This window comes from Heptranchias perlo, unplaced genomic scaffold (assembly GCF_035084215.1).
Source record: "Heptranchias perlo isolate sHepPer1 unplaced genomic scaffold, sHepPer1.hap1 HAP1_SCAFFOLD_404, whole genome shotgun sequence".
In the NCBI taxonomy this organism is placed as follows: Eukaryota; Metazoa; Chordata; class Chondrichthyes; order Hexanchiformes; family Hexanchidae; genus Heptranchias; species Heptranchias perlo.
In genome coordinates, this window is record NW_027139416.1 from 72,109 (window position 1) to 88,614 (window position 16,506).

General features: G+C 48.5%; 1 protein-coding gene across 3 annotated transcripts in view; it reads right to left on the reverse strand.

Moving 5' to 3' along the window:
* LOC137312211 (E3 ubiquitin/ISG15 ligase TRIM25-like) overlaps positions 1-16,506 on the reverse strand; it is a 46,926-nt gene that overhangs the window by 18,661 nt on the left and 11,759 nt on the right. For all 3 annotated transcript variants that reach the window (XR_010960653.1, XM_067978861.1, XM_067978860.1), the window contains 4 exons: positions 4,820-4,912; positions 3,516-3,743; positions 2,058-2,080; positions 980-1,113 (listed from right to left, as the gene is read on the reverse strand). Coding sequence is in view for 2 of the 3 variants with exons in the window: in XM_067978861.1 (XP_067834962.1) it covers positions 980-1,113; positions 2,058-2,080; positions 3,516-3,743; positions 4,820-4,912 (478 nt within the window). In the remaining variant the exon portion in view is untranslated. The remainder of the gene's footprint in view (positions 1-979; positions 1,114-2,057; positions 2,081-3,515; positions 3,744-4,819; positions 4,913-16,506) is intronic.

Here is a 16,506-nt window from a genome sequence, read left to right on the forward strand (position 1 = left end):
GATCTAATGAGGATTGGAAGATTCGGGCCAGTACCTCCGCAATTTCCACCCTTATTTACCTCAGCAACCAAGGATGCATCCCATCCGGACCGCGTGACTTATCTACTTTAAGTATAGCCAACCTTTCTAGTACCTCCTCTTTATCAAATTTCACCCCATCCATTATCTCAACTACCTCCCCTTTTATTGTGACTTTGGCAGCATCTTCTTCCTTGGTAAAGACAGATGCAAAGTATTCATTTAGTACCTCGGCCATGCCCTCTGCCTCCATGCGTAGGTCTCGTTTTACATAATTGGCCCCACCCCTCCCCTTACCCCCCGTTTACTGTTTATATGCCTACAGAAGACTTTTGGATTCCCTTTTCTCTTAGCTGCCAGTCTATTCTCATACTCTCTCTTTGCCCCTCTTATTTCCTTTTTCACTTCCCCTCTGTATTTTCTATTTTCAGACTGGTTCTCACTTGTATTATCAACCTGACATCTGTCACACACCCGCTTTTTCTGCTTCATCTTACTCTCTATCTCTTTTGTCATCCAGGGAGCTCTGGCTTTAGTTGCCCGACCTTTCCCCCTCGTGGGAATGTACCCAGACTGTACCCAAACTATCTCCCCTTTAAAGGCCGCCCAATGATCAATTACAGTTTTGCCTGCAAATCTTTGATTCCAATTTACCCGGGCCAGATCCGTTGTCAATCCACTGTAATACTGTCGACCCCATTATATTGAGCAGGAACTTATCAGTAAGAACATCGTTCCTCGAACCCGCCCCTCCCTGACCCATGGGGGGTGAAGCTCTGGCCCATTACAGTGAGGAATGTTTAAAGCAGGTGTCACTGGGGACTGAGGATTAATCTCAGGCTCCTGATCCACACACACAGGGACCTGATATTAAAGTTCGGGGATATTCCCAGCTGTCTGAACACAACTAACCCGACCTGCTCTCAGTTCCTTATATTGGAGAAAAGCTGCACATTCTTACCAATGATTCCCAATATGTCTGAGTGATACTTTCCCGATCCATTCAGCCTCTTCTGGATAAGTTGAGATATATTGGACAGGTTCAGGGTGAGCGCTGGAACATCTGGGTCTGTGACTCTCTGAGTCTCAGTCACTCTGGAATGCAAGAGGAGAGAATGTTTTTATCAGTGGGGACATTTCAGATCCGAAACCCAGAGGGAAACGAGTGATCAGTGCAACAACCTGCACCCCTTCTAATGCTCGTACTGAGACCCCGCAGCAACCCATCCTGAAAATGGCAGAATCCTGGGATTTGCAGTCTCCCTGCATTCACACTGATCTCCACACGTGCAGTGGGATCCTGGTTTGCTGCCACTTCAGCTCAGTTTGTGATTTTCAAAGCCGTCTGTGTTCAGTCCAGTTTCTCTGTACTGGAGCCCTCATCTTTCCATTATTAATAATTATTATTATCCAGTCTGTGCTCCCCACTCTCTGCAGGATCACACTCTCTAAAATCATGTGAAGTGAGGAGAGGAGAAGGAACAGCCTCCCAGGGACCTGGGATCAGGGGGATTCCCTCACAGAGGGTCCAGTCACACTGACATTACTGGGATATCTCAGCACTCACTCATTTCTCTGTTAGTGGATAGAATGAGCCAATCACAACACATTTTACTGTCACTCTGACACTGGGACCTGCCCCTCTCCTCATTTCTCCATGGTCTGGTTGATAGGACAAGCCAATCACACAGCACTTACTGACCCAATGGAATAAAGCTGTCACTGACACACATGGAGCCTTTCGGAAGCCTCGGTTAGATACAGGTCACTGCAGGTTTCTCTCTCTCTCACTTGCTGTCTAACAGGTTCCTGAGAAGCTCGAAAGACCGATGGAACAGCACAGGTCACTCCCATTTCCCACAGGCTGCCTGAGCCAATAACCCCTCAAACCACAGTTAAACATCACTCAATATTCCCACCATTTGAAAGCACCTTATCTGGGAAGGTTTCCAAGCGGTGATTCTAGTTTCACTCTTCTCCCAGATACAGGGGAAGGTTCCCTATCAGCAGCAGGTACTGTATGACTGAGAGGAACTTACCTAGAAAGGAGCTGCTTCGAGTTCTGTGAATAAAGAGAGGAGATCAAATCAGACAACGAACAAATCAACACCCAATGGAACCAAAGAGTGAATTTGGGATTGAGAGTAAAGAGTTCAGTGTATAACAGTAGGTGGGGCCAGTCACAGGAATGGGCAATAATCCCACATTTCACTGCACTCCATCCTGGGGCAGCGCCAACACTCTGAGGGCAGGGCCGAGGGGGGCAGCGCCAACACTCTGAGGGCAGGGCCGAGGGGGCAGCGCCAACACTCCCAGGGCAGGGCCGAGGGGGCAGCGCCAACACTCCCAGGGCAGGGCCGAGGGGGCAGCGCCAACACTCCCAGGGCAGGGCCGAGGGGGCAGCGCCAACACTCCCAGGGCAGGGCCGAGGGGGCAGCGCCAACACTCCCAGGGCAGGGCCGAGGGGGCAGCGCCAACACTCCCAGGGCAGGGCCGAGGGGGCAGCGCCAACACTCCCAGGGCAGGGCCGAGGGGGCAGCGCCAACACTCCCAGGGCAGGGCCGAGGGGGCAGCGCCAACACTCCCAGGGCAGGGCCGAGGGGGCAGCGCCAACACTCCCAGGGCAGGGCCGAGGGGGCAGCGCCAACACTCCCAGGGCAGGGCCGAGGGGGCAGCGCCAACACTCCCAGGGCAGGGCCGAGGGGGCAGCGCCAACACTCCCAGGGCAGGGCCGAGGGGGCAGCGCCAACACTCCCAGGGCAGGGCCGAGGGGGCAGCGCCAACACTCCCAGGGCAGGGCCGAGGGGGCAGCGCCAACACTCCCAGGGCAGGGCCGAGGGGGCAGCGCCAACACTCCCAGGGCAGGGCCGAGGGGGCAGCGCCAACACTCCCAGGGCAGGGCCGAGGGGGCAGCGCCAACACTCCCAGGGCAGGGCCGAGGGGGCAGCGCCAACACTCCCAGGGCAGGGCTGAGGGGGCAGCGCCAACACTCCCAGGGCAGGGCTGAGGGGGCAGCGCCAACACTCCCAGGGCAGGGCTGAGGGGGCAGCGCCAACACTCCCAGGGCAGGGCTGAGGGGGCAGCGCCAACATTCCCAGGGCAGGGCAGAGGGGGCAGCGCCAACACTCCCAGGGCAGGGCAGAGGGGGCAGCGCCAACACTCCCAGGGCAGGGCAGAGGGGGCAGCGCCAACACTCCCAGGGCAGGGCTGAGGGGGCAGCGCCAACACTCCCAGGGCAGGGCTGAGGGGGCAGCGCCAACACTCCCAGGGCAGGGCTGAGGGGGCAGCGCCAACACTCCCAGGGCAGGGCTGAGGGGGCAGCGCCAACACTCCCAGGGCAGGGCTGAGGGGGCAGCGCCAACACTCCGAGGGCAGGGCTGAGGGGGCAGCGCCAATGCTGGGCCCCACCAACAATCTTCAAACAATTCAGCCCTCTCACCAGCCTCACAGAAACGCCCCATTCCCCAGACATAGCCCTGTTTATATTGAAGATGTACCTGAATAAAGGAGAGAGGGTCCCTCTGTACCAGACTCTGGGTTTCTCTATGCATTAATTGAATCTGTTCCATCCCATTTAATGCTTCAGAACAGCTTCTAATCTGAGAGAGAGCTCGGAGCCCCTCCTCATCGATCAGTTTCAGTGCGTATTCTTCATCTTCTTCCAGCTCTCTCCTCCATTCAGAGAAGCTCTTCGATAGCTTTCCTTTCAGCTCATTGATTCGTGTCTGAAACACAAACCAACTCTCATTACAAACGGCCCTTCCACACAGCTCTTACCCTGAGCACACGGCACTTTCCAGGGACGGGACAGTTTGTTTCGATCACTACTTGATCACCCGTTAAAGATAGACAAGCAGTGGGGGGAGGGTCTACTGGGAGAGAAAACAGAGTTTAACGAGTGTTGCCTTGAGCCTTGAGTTTAATAGAAAGAGCACTGTATTTAGACTGTGTATGGCACTGCCACCTGGTCCATCCACACCTGGAGTGATGGGTCCAGTTTTGGTGCCCACACCTGGTGAAGGAGATTGAGACTCTGGAGAGGACAGTGGCCAGAATGACACGTAGTCTGATGGATTTTAGTTCTCAGAATCGGCTCCAAGAGGGAGGGTGATTTAGAGAAAGGCAGGCCGAGAGGGACATGATTGAGGTTTTGAAAATGATCGAGGGATTATTGGACTCACTCGTTGGGTGAGGTACTTGAGATGGATCGGGATGGTGGGACTAGAGGGCCTGTGTATGAAATCCATAGGCACAGAGTTAGGTTAGACCCCAGAGTCCTTGATCTCTGGAACAGACTCCCTGAACATGTGGGGGGTATGGAGTCACTCCCACCCTTTTAAAGGGAGCTGGGGAGGAATTTCCCAGAGTTTGTCCTGAATTGTCTGCAGGTATTTTTTCTCTCTTCTGTTTGCCTTTCCCAGGTGAGTACATGGTTCGGGGTGGATCAGTGGTGTGTGTGATTGAACCCTGTCTGCATGGGGCAGGCTCGCTGGGGCTAATGGTCTTTTCTTCCTCTTCCTTTCTATGTTCATCTGATACAGGCTTCAGGGCAAGTCTCCAACTCCCAGCCTCTGACTGTGTCTGTTTCAGGAAATCCAGTGCCCAAGTGATGTAATAATATTCCCTGGCAGGTGCAGGGAGAGTTAAGCAGCTCCCCCTCACATCAAACACACGGGGAACTCAGTGTAATCAGTGACTCGGCCCCAACACAACCAGTCTGGTTTGGAAGGCCTGTTTCTGATGTGCTCATTGACTCAGCGGGGAGAGAAACCCTTTCTAAATCCAGTCCCACTTTACCCACCTTTCTTTCAGCTTCTGATCTCTCCAAGTCTCGCTGTTTGCTGGAACCCTTCTGCTGGACTCGAAGTTTCTCGATTTCTCTCTCCAATTCTTCCTGTAAAGGCAATTAGGAAGTCTTTAAAATAACAGGGCTTTGGTGAGACTACACCTGGAGTACCGTGTACAGTTTTGGTCTCCTTACCTAAGGAAGGATATACTTGCCTTAGAGGCAGTTTCACGAAGATTCACTGGATTGATTCCTGGGATGAGAGGGTTGTCCTATGAGGAGAGATTGAGTACAATGGGCCTATACTCTCTGGAGTTTAGAAGATTGATAGGTGATCTCATTGAAACATGGAAGATTCTGAGAGGGCTTGACAGGGTAGATGCTGAGAGGTTGTTTCCCCTGAACGGATAGTCTAGAATTTGGTGGCATAGTCTCAGGATAAGGGGTCGGCCAATTAGGACTGAGATGAGGAGAAATTTCTTCACTCAGAGGGTTGGAATTCTCTACCCCAGAGGGCTGTGGATGCTCAGTCGTTGAGTATGTTCGAGACTGAGATCGGTAGATTTTTAGACTCTAAGGGAATGAAGGGGTATGGGGATCTGGCGGGAAAGTGGAGTTGAGGTCGAAGATCAGCCATGATCTTTTGTATGGCGGAGCAGGCTCGAGGGGCCGTATGCTCCTATTCCTTATGTTCTTATAACAACAACCTGCATTTATATCACGCTTTTAACGTAGTAAAACCTCCCAAGGCTCTTCACAGGAGAGTCATCACACAAAAATTGACACCGAGCCAAAGAAGGAGACTTTAGCACAGGTGACAAAATGCTTGGTTAAAGAGGTAGGTTTTAAGGAGAGTCTTCGAGGAGGAGAGGGAGAGGTGGAGAGACGGAGAGGTTTGGGGAGGGAAATCCAGAGCTTAAGGCCGAGACTGCTGAAGGCACGGCCGCCAATAGTGGGGCAATGGAATTTGGGCATGCACAAGAGGCCAGAGTTGGAGGAACGCAGAGTTCTCGGAAGGTTGTAGGACTGGAGTAGGTTTCAGAGATAGGAAGGGGTGAGGTCATGGAGGGATTTGAATTTTATAATTGAGGCATTGCCGGACTGGGAGCCAATACAGGTCAGCGAGCACATGGGTGATGGGTGAACGGGACTTGGTACGAGTTAGGATATGGGCAGCAGAGTTTTGGATGAGCTCATATTTAAGAAGGGAGGTCGGCCAGGAAAGCATTGGAATAGTCAAGTCTGGAGATAACAAAAGCATGGATGAGGGTTTCAGTGGCTGATGGGCTGAGGCAGGGGTGGACACAGTCGATATTCCGGAGGTGGAAGTAGGTGGTCTTAGTGATGGAGAGGATATGGGGTCGGAAACTCAGCTCAGGGTCAAATAGGACGCTGAGATTGCGATACGTCTGGTTTAGCCTGAGACAGTGGCAGGGAGGGGGATGGAATAGGTGGCTAGGGAACGGAGTTTGTGGCCGGGGGCGGGGAGTGTCTCAGAAAATGGCTTCAGTCTTCCCAATTAATTGGAGGAAATTTCGACTCATCCAGGACTTGATGTCGGACCATCAGTGTGAGAAATCAGAGGCAGTGGATGGGTCGAGTGAGGTAGTGCTGAGGTAGAGCTGGGTGTCATCAGTCTCAGTGTGGAACCTCACAATGTGTTTTCAGATGATGTCGCCGTGGGGCAGCATGCAGATGAGAAATAGGAGGAGGCCAAGGATAGATCCATGGGGGACTCCAGAGGTATCGGGGGGGTGGGGAGAGAAGCCATTGTCGGAGATTCTTTGGCTGCGACGGGATAGATCGGAATGGAACCGGGCGAGGGCAGTCCCACTCAGCTGGACAAAAGGACAGGCGTTGGAGGACGATGGTGTGGTCAACCATGTCAAAGGCTGCAGACAGGTGGAGAAGGATGAGGAGGGATAGTTCACCACGGCCACAGTCACAAAGGATCTCATTTGTGACTTTTTAGTCGGGCCGTTTCAGTTCAGTGGCAGAGGTGGAATCCTGATTGGAGAGGTTCAAACGTGGAGTTGCGGGAAAGATTGCCGCAGATTTGGGAGGTGACAATACGTACAAGGACTTGAGAGGAAAGGGAGATTGGAGATGAGGTGGTAGTCTGCAAGGACAGAGGGGTCAAGGGTGAGTTTTTTGAGGAGGGAGGTGATGACAGCAGATTTGAAAGGGAGTGGGACAGTACCTGAGGAGAGGTAACTATTTATAATATCAGCTAGCACAGGGGCCAGGAAGGACATAAGAACATAAGAAATAGGAGCAGGAGTAGGCCATACGGCCCCTCGAGCCTGCTCCGCCATTCAATAAGATCATGGCTGATCTTCGGCCTCAACTCCACTTGCCCACCCGATCCCCATATCCCTTGATTCCCTTCGTGTCCAAAAATCTAACGATCTCAGTCTTGAATATACTCAATGACTGAGCATCCATAGCTCTCTGGGATAGGGAATTCCAAAGATTCACAACACTCAGTGAAGAAATGTTTCCTCATCTCGGTCCTAAATGGCCGACTAGGACTCCGAGTTCTAGACTCTCCAGCCAGGGGAAACAGTCTCTCAGCATCTACCCTGTCAAGCCCTCTAAGAACGTGATATGTTTCAATGCGATCATCTTTCATTCTACTCAATACCAGAGAGAATACAGGCCCATTCTACTCAAACTCTCCTCATTGGACAACCCTCTCATCCCAGGAATCAATCTAGTGAAACTTCTTTGCACCCCCTCAAAGGCAAGTATATCCTTCCTTAGATAAGGAGATTGAAACTGTACACAGTACTCCAGGTGTGGTCTCACCAGAGCCTTATATCATTGCAGAAAGACGTCCTTACTCGTATACTCCAGCCCCCTTGCAATAAAGGCTAACACACCATTTGGGGAAGTTGGGTGGTCAGTAATTTACTGGGAATAGGGTCGAGAGAGCAGGAGGTGGGTCTCATGAACAAGGTGAGCATGGAGAGGGCATGAGGAGAGATAGGAGATAAATTAGAGCGCGATGTGAGTTCAGGGCTAGGGCGGGGGGAACCTTGGGGGAAGTTTGGTTTGGTGGGCTAGGGGAAGGGAGGGAAGAGGCGGAGGCAGCTGAACGGATCACATAGAACGGACAGCACAGGAACAGGCCATTCGGCCCAACAGGTGTATGCCAGTGTTTATGCTCCACACGAGCCTCCTCCCATTTTACTTCATCTAACACCATCAACTTATCCTTCTATTCCTTTCTCCCTCGTGTGTTTATCAGCCTCCCTGTAAATGGTATCTATGATATTCGCCTCAACTACTCCTTGTGGTAACACGCTCCACATTCGAACTACTCTCTGGTAAAGAAGTTTCTCCTGAATTCCCTCTTGGATTTATTAGTGACAGTCTTATATTTATGGCCCCTTGTTGACCAAAGGACCAAGGATGGTCTCTCGAGAGGTGGATCAGGAATTCTAATATTTTAATCAGGTTGCCAGCCTCAGATTTTAGCTGCCATCTGGATTTAATGGCTGTGGGACGGGATTTCCAGGGCTCGGGAAACCTGGCAGCTGAAGGGAAGCGGGAGCTGCCGGATCCAGCAGGTAAGTGCTTTTCCAGCACTGCTCGTGGGCCAGGAGGAGCAGGAGCGAGCTCTCCCCCGGACCTTCAAGCAAACCTGCCGCCATCTCTCCCCCACCCCCACGAATGGGCTACACACTTCGCAATCTGCCTACCTCCCAACAATTGGCCAAACCCCTGCCGATCTCACAGCCCCTGGTGGTCTCTGTCCCCCCGCCATTTCATCCCCCGTAATCTCACACTCCCGGGTGTGATCTCACAATCCCCCGCTGAGTAAACCAATTCCATTGAGGTACTCCCTCCCCTCAAATAACGGACTCAGTGTCTGGGCCCCGAGCAGAAATATTCCCTTCTGTGGCTCTCAGTAAAGAGGCGCTCCCTGCCCTGTATAAACTGAGTAACCACACACACCGACTTCTTTTCACACTGACTCACCACGTGCTGCCAGACTGGGCCTGCGGCAGGTGGTGAGCGGGCCAACATGAGGGAAAAACCTACTTGACCTCGTTCTCACCAATCTACCTGTCGCAGGTGCATCTGTCCATGACAGTATTGGTAGGAGTGACCACCGCACAGTCCTCGTGAAGACAAAGTCCCGTCTTCGCACTGAGGACACCATCCAACATGTTGTGTGGCACGATCACCGTGCGAAATGGGATAGATTCAGAACAGATCCAGCAGCTCAAAACTGGGCATCCATGAGGTGCTGTGGGCCATCAGCAGCAGCAGAATTGTATTCCAGCACAATCTGTAACCTCATGGCCCGGCAAATTCCTCACTCTACCATTACCAACAAGCCAGGGGATCAACCCTGGTTCATTGAGGAGTGTAGAAGAGCATGTCAGGAGCACCACCAGGCGTACCTAAAAATGAGATGCCGACCTGGTGAAGCTACAACTCAGGACTACATGCATGCTAAACAGCAGAAGCAACATGCTATGGACAGAGCTAAGCAATTCCACAACCAATGGATCAGATCAAAGCTCTGCAGTCCGACCACATCCAGTCTGAATGGTGGTGGAAAATTAAACAACTAATGGGAGGGGGAGGCTCTGTAAACATCCCCATCCTCAATGATGGCAGAGTCCAGCATGTGAGTGCAAAAGAAGAGGCTGAGGCGTTGCAACCATCTTCAGCCACAAGTGCCAAGTGGATGATCCATCTCGGCCTCCTCCCGATATCCCCACCATCACGGAAGCCAGTCTTCAGCCAATTCGATTCACTCCACGTGATATCAAGAAACGGCTGAGTGCACTGGATACAACAAAGGCTATGGGCCCCGACAACATTCCAGCTGTAGTGCCAAAGACGTGCGCTCCAGAACTAGCCGCACCTCTAGCCAAACTTTTCCAATACAGCTACAACACTGGCATCTACCCGACAATGTGGAAAATTGCCCAGGTATGTCCTGTCCACAAAAAGGAGGACAAATCCAATCCAGCCAATTACCGCCCCATCAGTCTACTCTCTATCATCAGCAAAGTGATGGAAGGTGTTGTTGACAGTGCTATCAAGCGGCACTTACTCACCAATAACCTGCTCACCGATGCTCAGTTTGGGTTCTGCCAGGACCACTCGGCTCCAGACCTCGTTACAGCCTCGGTCCAATGTGAGAGTTACTGCCCTTGACATCAAGGCAGCATTTGATCGAGTGTGGCACCAAGGAGCCCGAGTAAAATTGAAGTCAATGGGAATCGGGAGGAAAACTCTCCAGTGGCTGGACTCATACCGAGCACAAAGGAAGATGGTAGTGGTTGTTGGAGGCCAATCATCTCAGCCCCAGGACATTGCTGCAGAAATTCCTCTGGGCATTGTCGTAAGCCCAACCATCTTAGCTGCTTCATCAATGACCTTCCCTCCATCATAAGGTCAGAAATGGGGATGTTTGCTGATGATTGCACAGTGTTCAGTTCCATTCGCAACCCCTCAAATAACGAAACAGTCCGTGCCTGCATGCAGCAAGACTTGCACAACATCCAGGCTTGGGCTGATAAGTGGCAAGTAACATTCGCACCAGACGAGTGCCAGGCAATGACCACCTCCACTTTACATTCAATGGCATTACCATCATCGAATCCCCCACCATCAACATCCTGAGGGTCACCATTGACCAGAAACTTAACTGGACCAGCCATATAAATACTGTGGCTACAAGAGCAGGTCAGAGGCTGGGTATTCTGCGGCGAGTGACTCACCTCCTGACTCCCAAAGCCTTTCCATCATCGACAAGGCACAAGTCAGGAGTGTGATGGAATACTCTCCACTTGCCTGGATGAGCGCAGCTCCAACAAAACTCAAAAAGCTCGACACCATCCAGGACAAAGCAGCCCGCTTGATTGGCACCCCATCCACCACCCGAAACATTTACTCCCTTCACCACCGGCGCACCATGGCTGCAGTGTGTACCATCCACAGAATGCACTGCAGCAACTCCCCAAGGCTTCTTCGACAACACCTCCCAAACTCACGACCTCTACCACCTAGAAGGACAAGAGCAGCAGGCACATGGGAACAACACCACCTGCACGTTCCCCTCCAAGTCTCACACTATCCTGACTTGGAAATATATCGCCGTTCCTTCATCATCGTTGGGTCTAAATCCTGGAACTCCCTACCTGACACGGACTGCAACGGTTCAAGAAGTCGGCTCACCACCACCTTCCCAAGGGCAATTAGGGATGGGCAATAAATGCTGGCCTTGCCAGTGACGCCCACATCGTATGAACAAATTTTTTTTTAAATTTTCACACGGACTCAGCTCCTCCATTTCCAGGAATCAGCCGATGGGAAAGGGAGACAGACTCAGTCACACCAGCATTTCTCAAACACCAATTCCCTCTTGTTGTGAGAAACAGTTTCTCCTCCCAGCCCCTGAGTCACCCCCCGTGGGTGTCCCTCACTCCCCCCACCGGTGATGGTCCTCTCCCTGCTGCTCAGATGGCAGAATACCCCAGCGTTACACAGGGCTAAAACATGCTCTGCTCTACAGCCCTATGCCATGGAGGGCCAGTTCTCACAGGTGCCCACACAGTGAATTACTGAGCTCTACAGTGCCCTCACCAGGAGGGGCTGAGTGTGGGTGAGGGGCAGTCTCCCTGGGCCACTCTCACACCCTCCCAGAGCCCACCCTGTTCTCTCAGACAGACTGTAAGAGAAAGTGAGAATCCCTACGTGGTCAGTTTTCAGTAAAATATTAAAATGCCTACGTGGCAAAGAAGCAGAATGCAAAATGGTTAGAAAGGGTTAATTAGTTAGTAACTGAGATTGGTACAAGTGGCCTGGTCCTCCTGCTGGGCCATATGTTTGCGTAGTCAGCAGGGTTGCATGGTCTTAGCAATGTAGAGGCTTTGATGTGAGTCAAGGACTGGTCTGAATGTCTCCATGTTTATGGCAGATCAATATAGGTAACGAGCTTAGCCAAAGTTGAAAGACATTCCAGGTTGGGAGATAAGGAACAGAAGGAACAGGGAAGAACATTCTAAGTTGGAAAGTGAGGAAGTTATCCCCTTTGATGTCTAACAGCAGCATGATCAGCACATGGACGATTTATGATTGGCCGGAAATAATGTAACCTCGCATGGCAACCTATGCCCGGCTTATGATTGGTGTTGACCCTCGTTAAGTATGTTCCAACCCTATTGATTTGTATAAAAACGTGTGGATTTCTGTATGTTTTTGTTCTTGCTCTGCCAGCATAGAGGGACTCTATCAGGAGTCCAAATCAATGCTGCAGACTAAGAACCCTGCTATTAAAGATGTGTTGAATTTTAAAATGTATTCGACTTCAGTTATTACTGAACCAGACTGAGGGGAAAGAATCCGGATCGTCATTTGGTGGCAGCGGTGGGATCTTAATGGTCGTTCACCGAGAGTTCGCGGAGTAAGAGGCGGATTGTCTCAGACACGGAGGAAGGAAATGGCGCCCCGATGTAAGTAGTCTTAATTTACTATGTCGGTTTTCCTCCAATCCGTCAGTCTGACGACGAATCGTCCGATCGCTAACACTCGTGTGCGTCCTTACAAGATTCAGGTCAGTCTGGCGAATACACAGAAATAGCAGGAAGAGGTCAGTGGTCGAATATCACTGAGGGAATAACTTGTAAGCGGTAGGTCAGTGGTTAATATCACTGAGGGTAGTCAGGGTTTAAGTTCCTGATGATTGGATATAAACAGGAACTATTGATAAAACTTAGATGCCGGAAAAAAAAGGCTCAGGAATTAATTTGGAAAAATAACAGAGGTACCTCAGCCAAAGAACTAATTGCTTTATGGAGACAGTACTGTAGAAAAATATGGATAGAATTAAGTGACTAGACAAATGTTTAAAAGACAGAGACCCGAAAAAGAAAGGTTTTGTTGTTTAAGTGTACTGTCCCTTTAAAAAGCCTGTCTTGATCAGTGTTTTTTTGTTGGTGTTGTGGGCCACGCCCCCTTCTTACTGTGTCTTACGTGTTTTCTTCCTTTGTGTAATGTATCTGTCTTGTCGTGTGTTTAATTCTGATACTGCTGAATTAAAATTGGAGTTATTGAGGTTAAGTGACCTATTAAATTCTGGTTCTTATAAAGTGTGGGCATGTTAAATTCCAGACATGGGATCTTCAAAAAATTGGCATTTTGAATGTTTATTTTGTGATTGGCTGTGGTTTAAAAAGAGGTTAAAAATTAACGGGATAGATTAAAAAACTATCAGGATCATTGTGATAGGAAAAGTCGGAAAGCTGGAACAGCTCGGAGCGTTGATTACAATCACATCCACTAAAAGTATGTGAAAAAATAGTGTGCAAAAATATAGTACAAAGCAATCCACAAATGTGAGAAGTAAAAAAATCAGTCAAACCTGTGTGAAGTGAAATTTTGAAGGTGGGAACTTAATCTCAAAAGGGAGAAGGATCAAGTTACTCCTACCACAAGAGCAAGTTAATATTAACCCCTTCCATCCCAAGAAGCCAGACTGTCATGCCAAGACCAGTTCAAACAGATAGAAATGACCCAGTCGGTTGAGAACTGTCTGAGGCTTGCCCAGAACACAGGTGAACATGAGGTAACAATTGGTATAGGTTATATTAGTAAAATTGTCCCAATCACTCGGAAATGCCAAAGGCTACAATTGACTGAGATATAAGTTTTCACGCTACTGTGAAAAATTGATTAGAAAGGAATGTAAAACAAATCATATGAAAAGGAAGCATAGGTTAGACAATTGGAAGTCCATTACTTGAGCTATGTACTGACACAGGGTACTAAACGCCTATCAGTTTTACCCCGCCACAGTATGATAAGGAAGTTTTGACAAGTTCTGGGGCTATTCAATTTTATTTGAAATTCATAGTAGAATACAAGATCTGACCAAAGAGGGGAGACCTTCCCTGACAAATTATATAACTCGCATTGAGACTGCTAAGAAAACTCAACAATTAGATCAACACCTCCTAACTCAAGTGTTAAAACAAAGAGCCACATGGAATGGAGGTGGACATCGTAAAAAGAGATAGGCAAATATGGAGACGTAAAGATCTGTGATAAGTGATATAGCAACTGCCTTTACCTCAGTTGTTAACACCATTGATTTGACAACATTAGATCAAAAGGTCAGAGATTTAGGGTCTCGCATTAATGATATATTAAAAGATAAATGAAAATACAGATAAGGAATTGTCTGAGGATCAAATGCTGACCATATATTTGCAAAGGATAGCTACAGTGCTAGAAACACATGCCCAAACCATTAATAAATTAATAAAAGAGGAATATAACGTATCTTAGCAGGCGGCTGCTAATGATATCTGCTTAATGTGGTTACATGTGGTTACATCTGCTTAATGTGGTTACATCTTGAAAACACAGAGATTAGGACTTGGAGTTAGAAATTCCAGTCTGCAGCCCTGCGTACATCTGTATGATGTGGAGATGCCGGTGATGGACTGGGGTTGACAATTGTAAACAATTTTACAACACCAAGTTATAGTCCAGCAATTTTATTTTAAATTCACAAGCTTTCGGAGGCTTCCTCTGTATGTGGGAGAGACAGTGTTTATTTCAGACAGGCTGCGGGCTTCAGAGAGAGGGAGAGAGTGGAACTAGGCAAATTCTCTCTCCTGTTTTGTTTTCTAAATTTGTTTTGGGTATAGGGATTATTCCTTTGGATAAATAAGTAATAAATGAAGATTTGACAAATTAATCACTTGGGCTCTCAAGAAGAGCTGCAATGGATTTTCTGTGTTTCTTTTAATACAGGTGACCCTGGTTTTTTTTGGGACCACGTGAGTGTTGATGGTGCAGGATTACCAAGAGTAGTTACAAAGTTACGGTGCAACCTTTGCTGGAGAAATTTGGTGCAGGAAACGATCCAGTGGTGTTAAAGATTTAAGACTTTAGCTGCAGACATCAGCGGATACCAAATGTCACAGCGTGGTGATATCAACCTGATTCTCTTCTTTTGAAAACATTTTGATCTGTTTTGTTTTAACCTATTTGTTGTCTTCCGAGACAGAATGCTCGAGGTGGGGAGATATGGGAATTTCTCTAAAGTCATTGAATTGGGCATGATAAAAAATCAATCTGGCATAAATATACAATCTAGTGGAAGTCAGGAAAGTGTAGTTGAGAATAGTAAATTGATAGCTTTCTCGTGGAGATATTTGTGTCCTTGCCTATAATGAATAATGAGAAAACTACACTCAAAGCCTGGCCACTACCCTGACATCGGGACCATGCAGGGGGAGATAAGCACTCTAGACACCCCTGATCTTTTTGATAAGATAACCTGAAAACCTAAGAATGGCTACAGTGGACATAAAAGATACAAATGTATGTTGCCATCATCTGAAATGGAGACCAGGATGAAGAACATGATTACAAAGGCCTATGGCCTGGTGAGCTATTGCAACCACTCTTTAAACAAACCAGTTGCTTTTACAGGACTGAATCCTACAGGACATATGATGTGTGCCATGGGAAATGTTCGGAAATACCATGAGGAAGAAGAGACTGGCCAGCAGAAAGTTAATATCCAAGAACACTAAGCTCATTCCTATGAGATGCTGCTAGTATGCGGAGATACATGAAGAAGATACATTGAAGAATGAGTCTCAGACAGGTTCAGTTACTTGACAACAGCACAACAGGAAAATGGTTAATGTGGTCCAGGCGAGTGAGAAATCCTTTTAAACAAGGCACTGACACATGGTCCATAGAGAAACCAACTAATTAATGAAACAGTCAGGAAACACTGGTATCAATCAAAAGAACTGAAATTAAAGTAAAGAGGGACACAGTAATTTGGATTTTCAAAATTTAGGGTTAGGTTCCCATCAGTTAACAATAAAATTGGGAGAAACAATATTTAGAAGATATCCGCACGATGGATACAAAATTACAAGATTATGAGGGGCCCAGATAAAGTAGACAGGAAGTACCTGTTTCCCCAAGCAGAGGGTTCAAGAACTAGAGGACGTAGATTTAAGCTGATTGGCTGGAACAAAATTAAAGGGATGTGTTACTAGACATGCTGTCACTGTGTGTCCACATAGTGTTGGACACAGCCTAGAAGCACAGTGTGGGTTTAATAATACCAGGTACCAATCAGGATATTAACTGTACCATGGAGGCCCTAGAGGCGGATCTAAAACCCACTTAAGTGGTATATGCCGGAGAGGGCGAATACTGTGTTACAACTAATTTGAAAACGTTTAAATATGCCAATCTAACTTGTGATATTTTAAGTCCAGAATTCTACTCCATTTCTGAAGTCCTGGTTCGGATTGGACCCGAGGAACTGGTAGAGATACACCAGCATAACCTCACCACCTTACAAGTTTCTGAGAATGTCAGAAAGGACTTCAAAGCATATCAGGACACATTTGGGTATCTGACACCCCTGTTGCCTAAATACTTGAAAGCATTGCGAATGGAGATACGACTCTCCCAGAAGGTTTATTATAACCTACAACAGGACAATAACAACATTAAGCATGACATTGACCAAATTAAAGTCACCACCTGGTGAAATGACCTCTGGAATTTGGGACTGAATATACAGATCCATCCTTGGATTAGATTAGTTTCATATGTATTAGTCGTAGTGCAGTTTGTTGTAATGTGCTTCTTGATTTTCATTGCATGTAATAAATGTAAGCAGAGGATGAAGGGTTTGG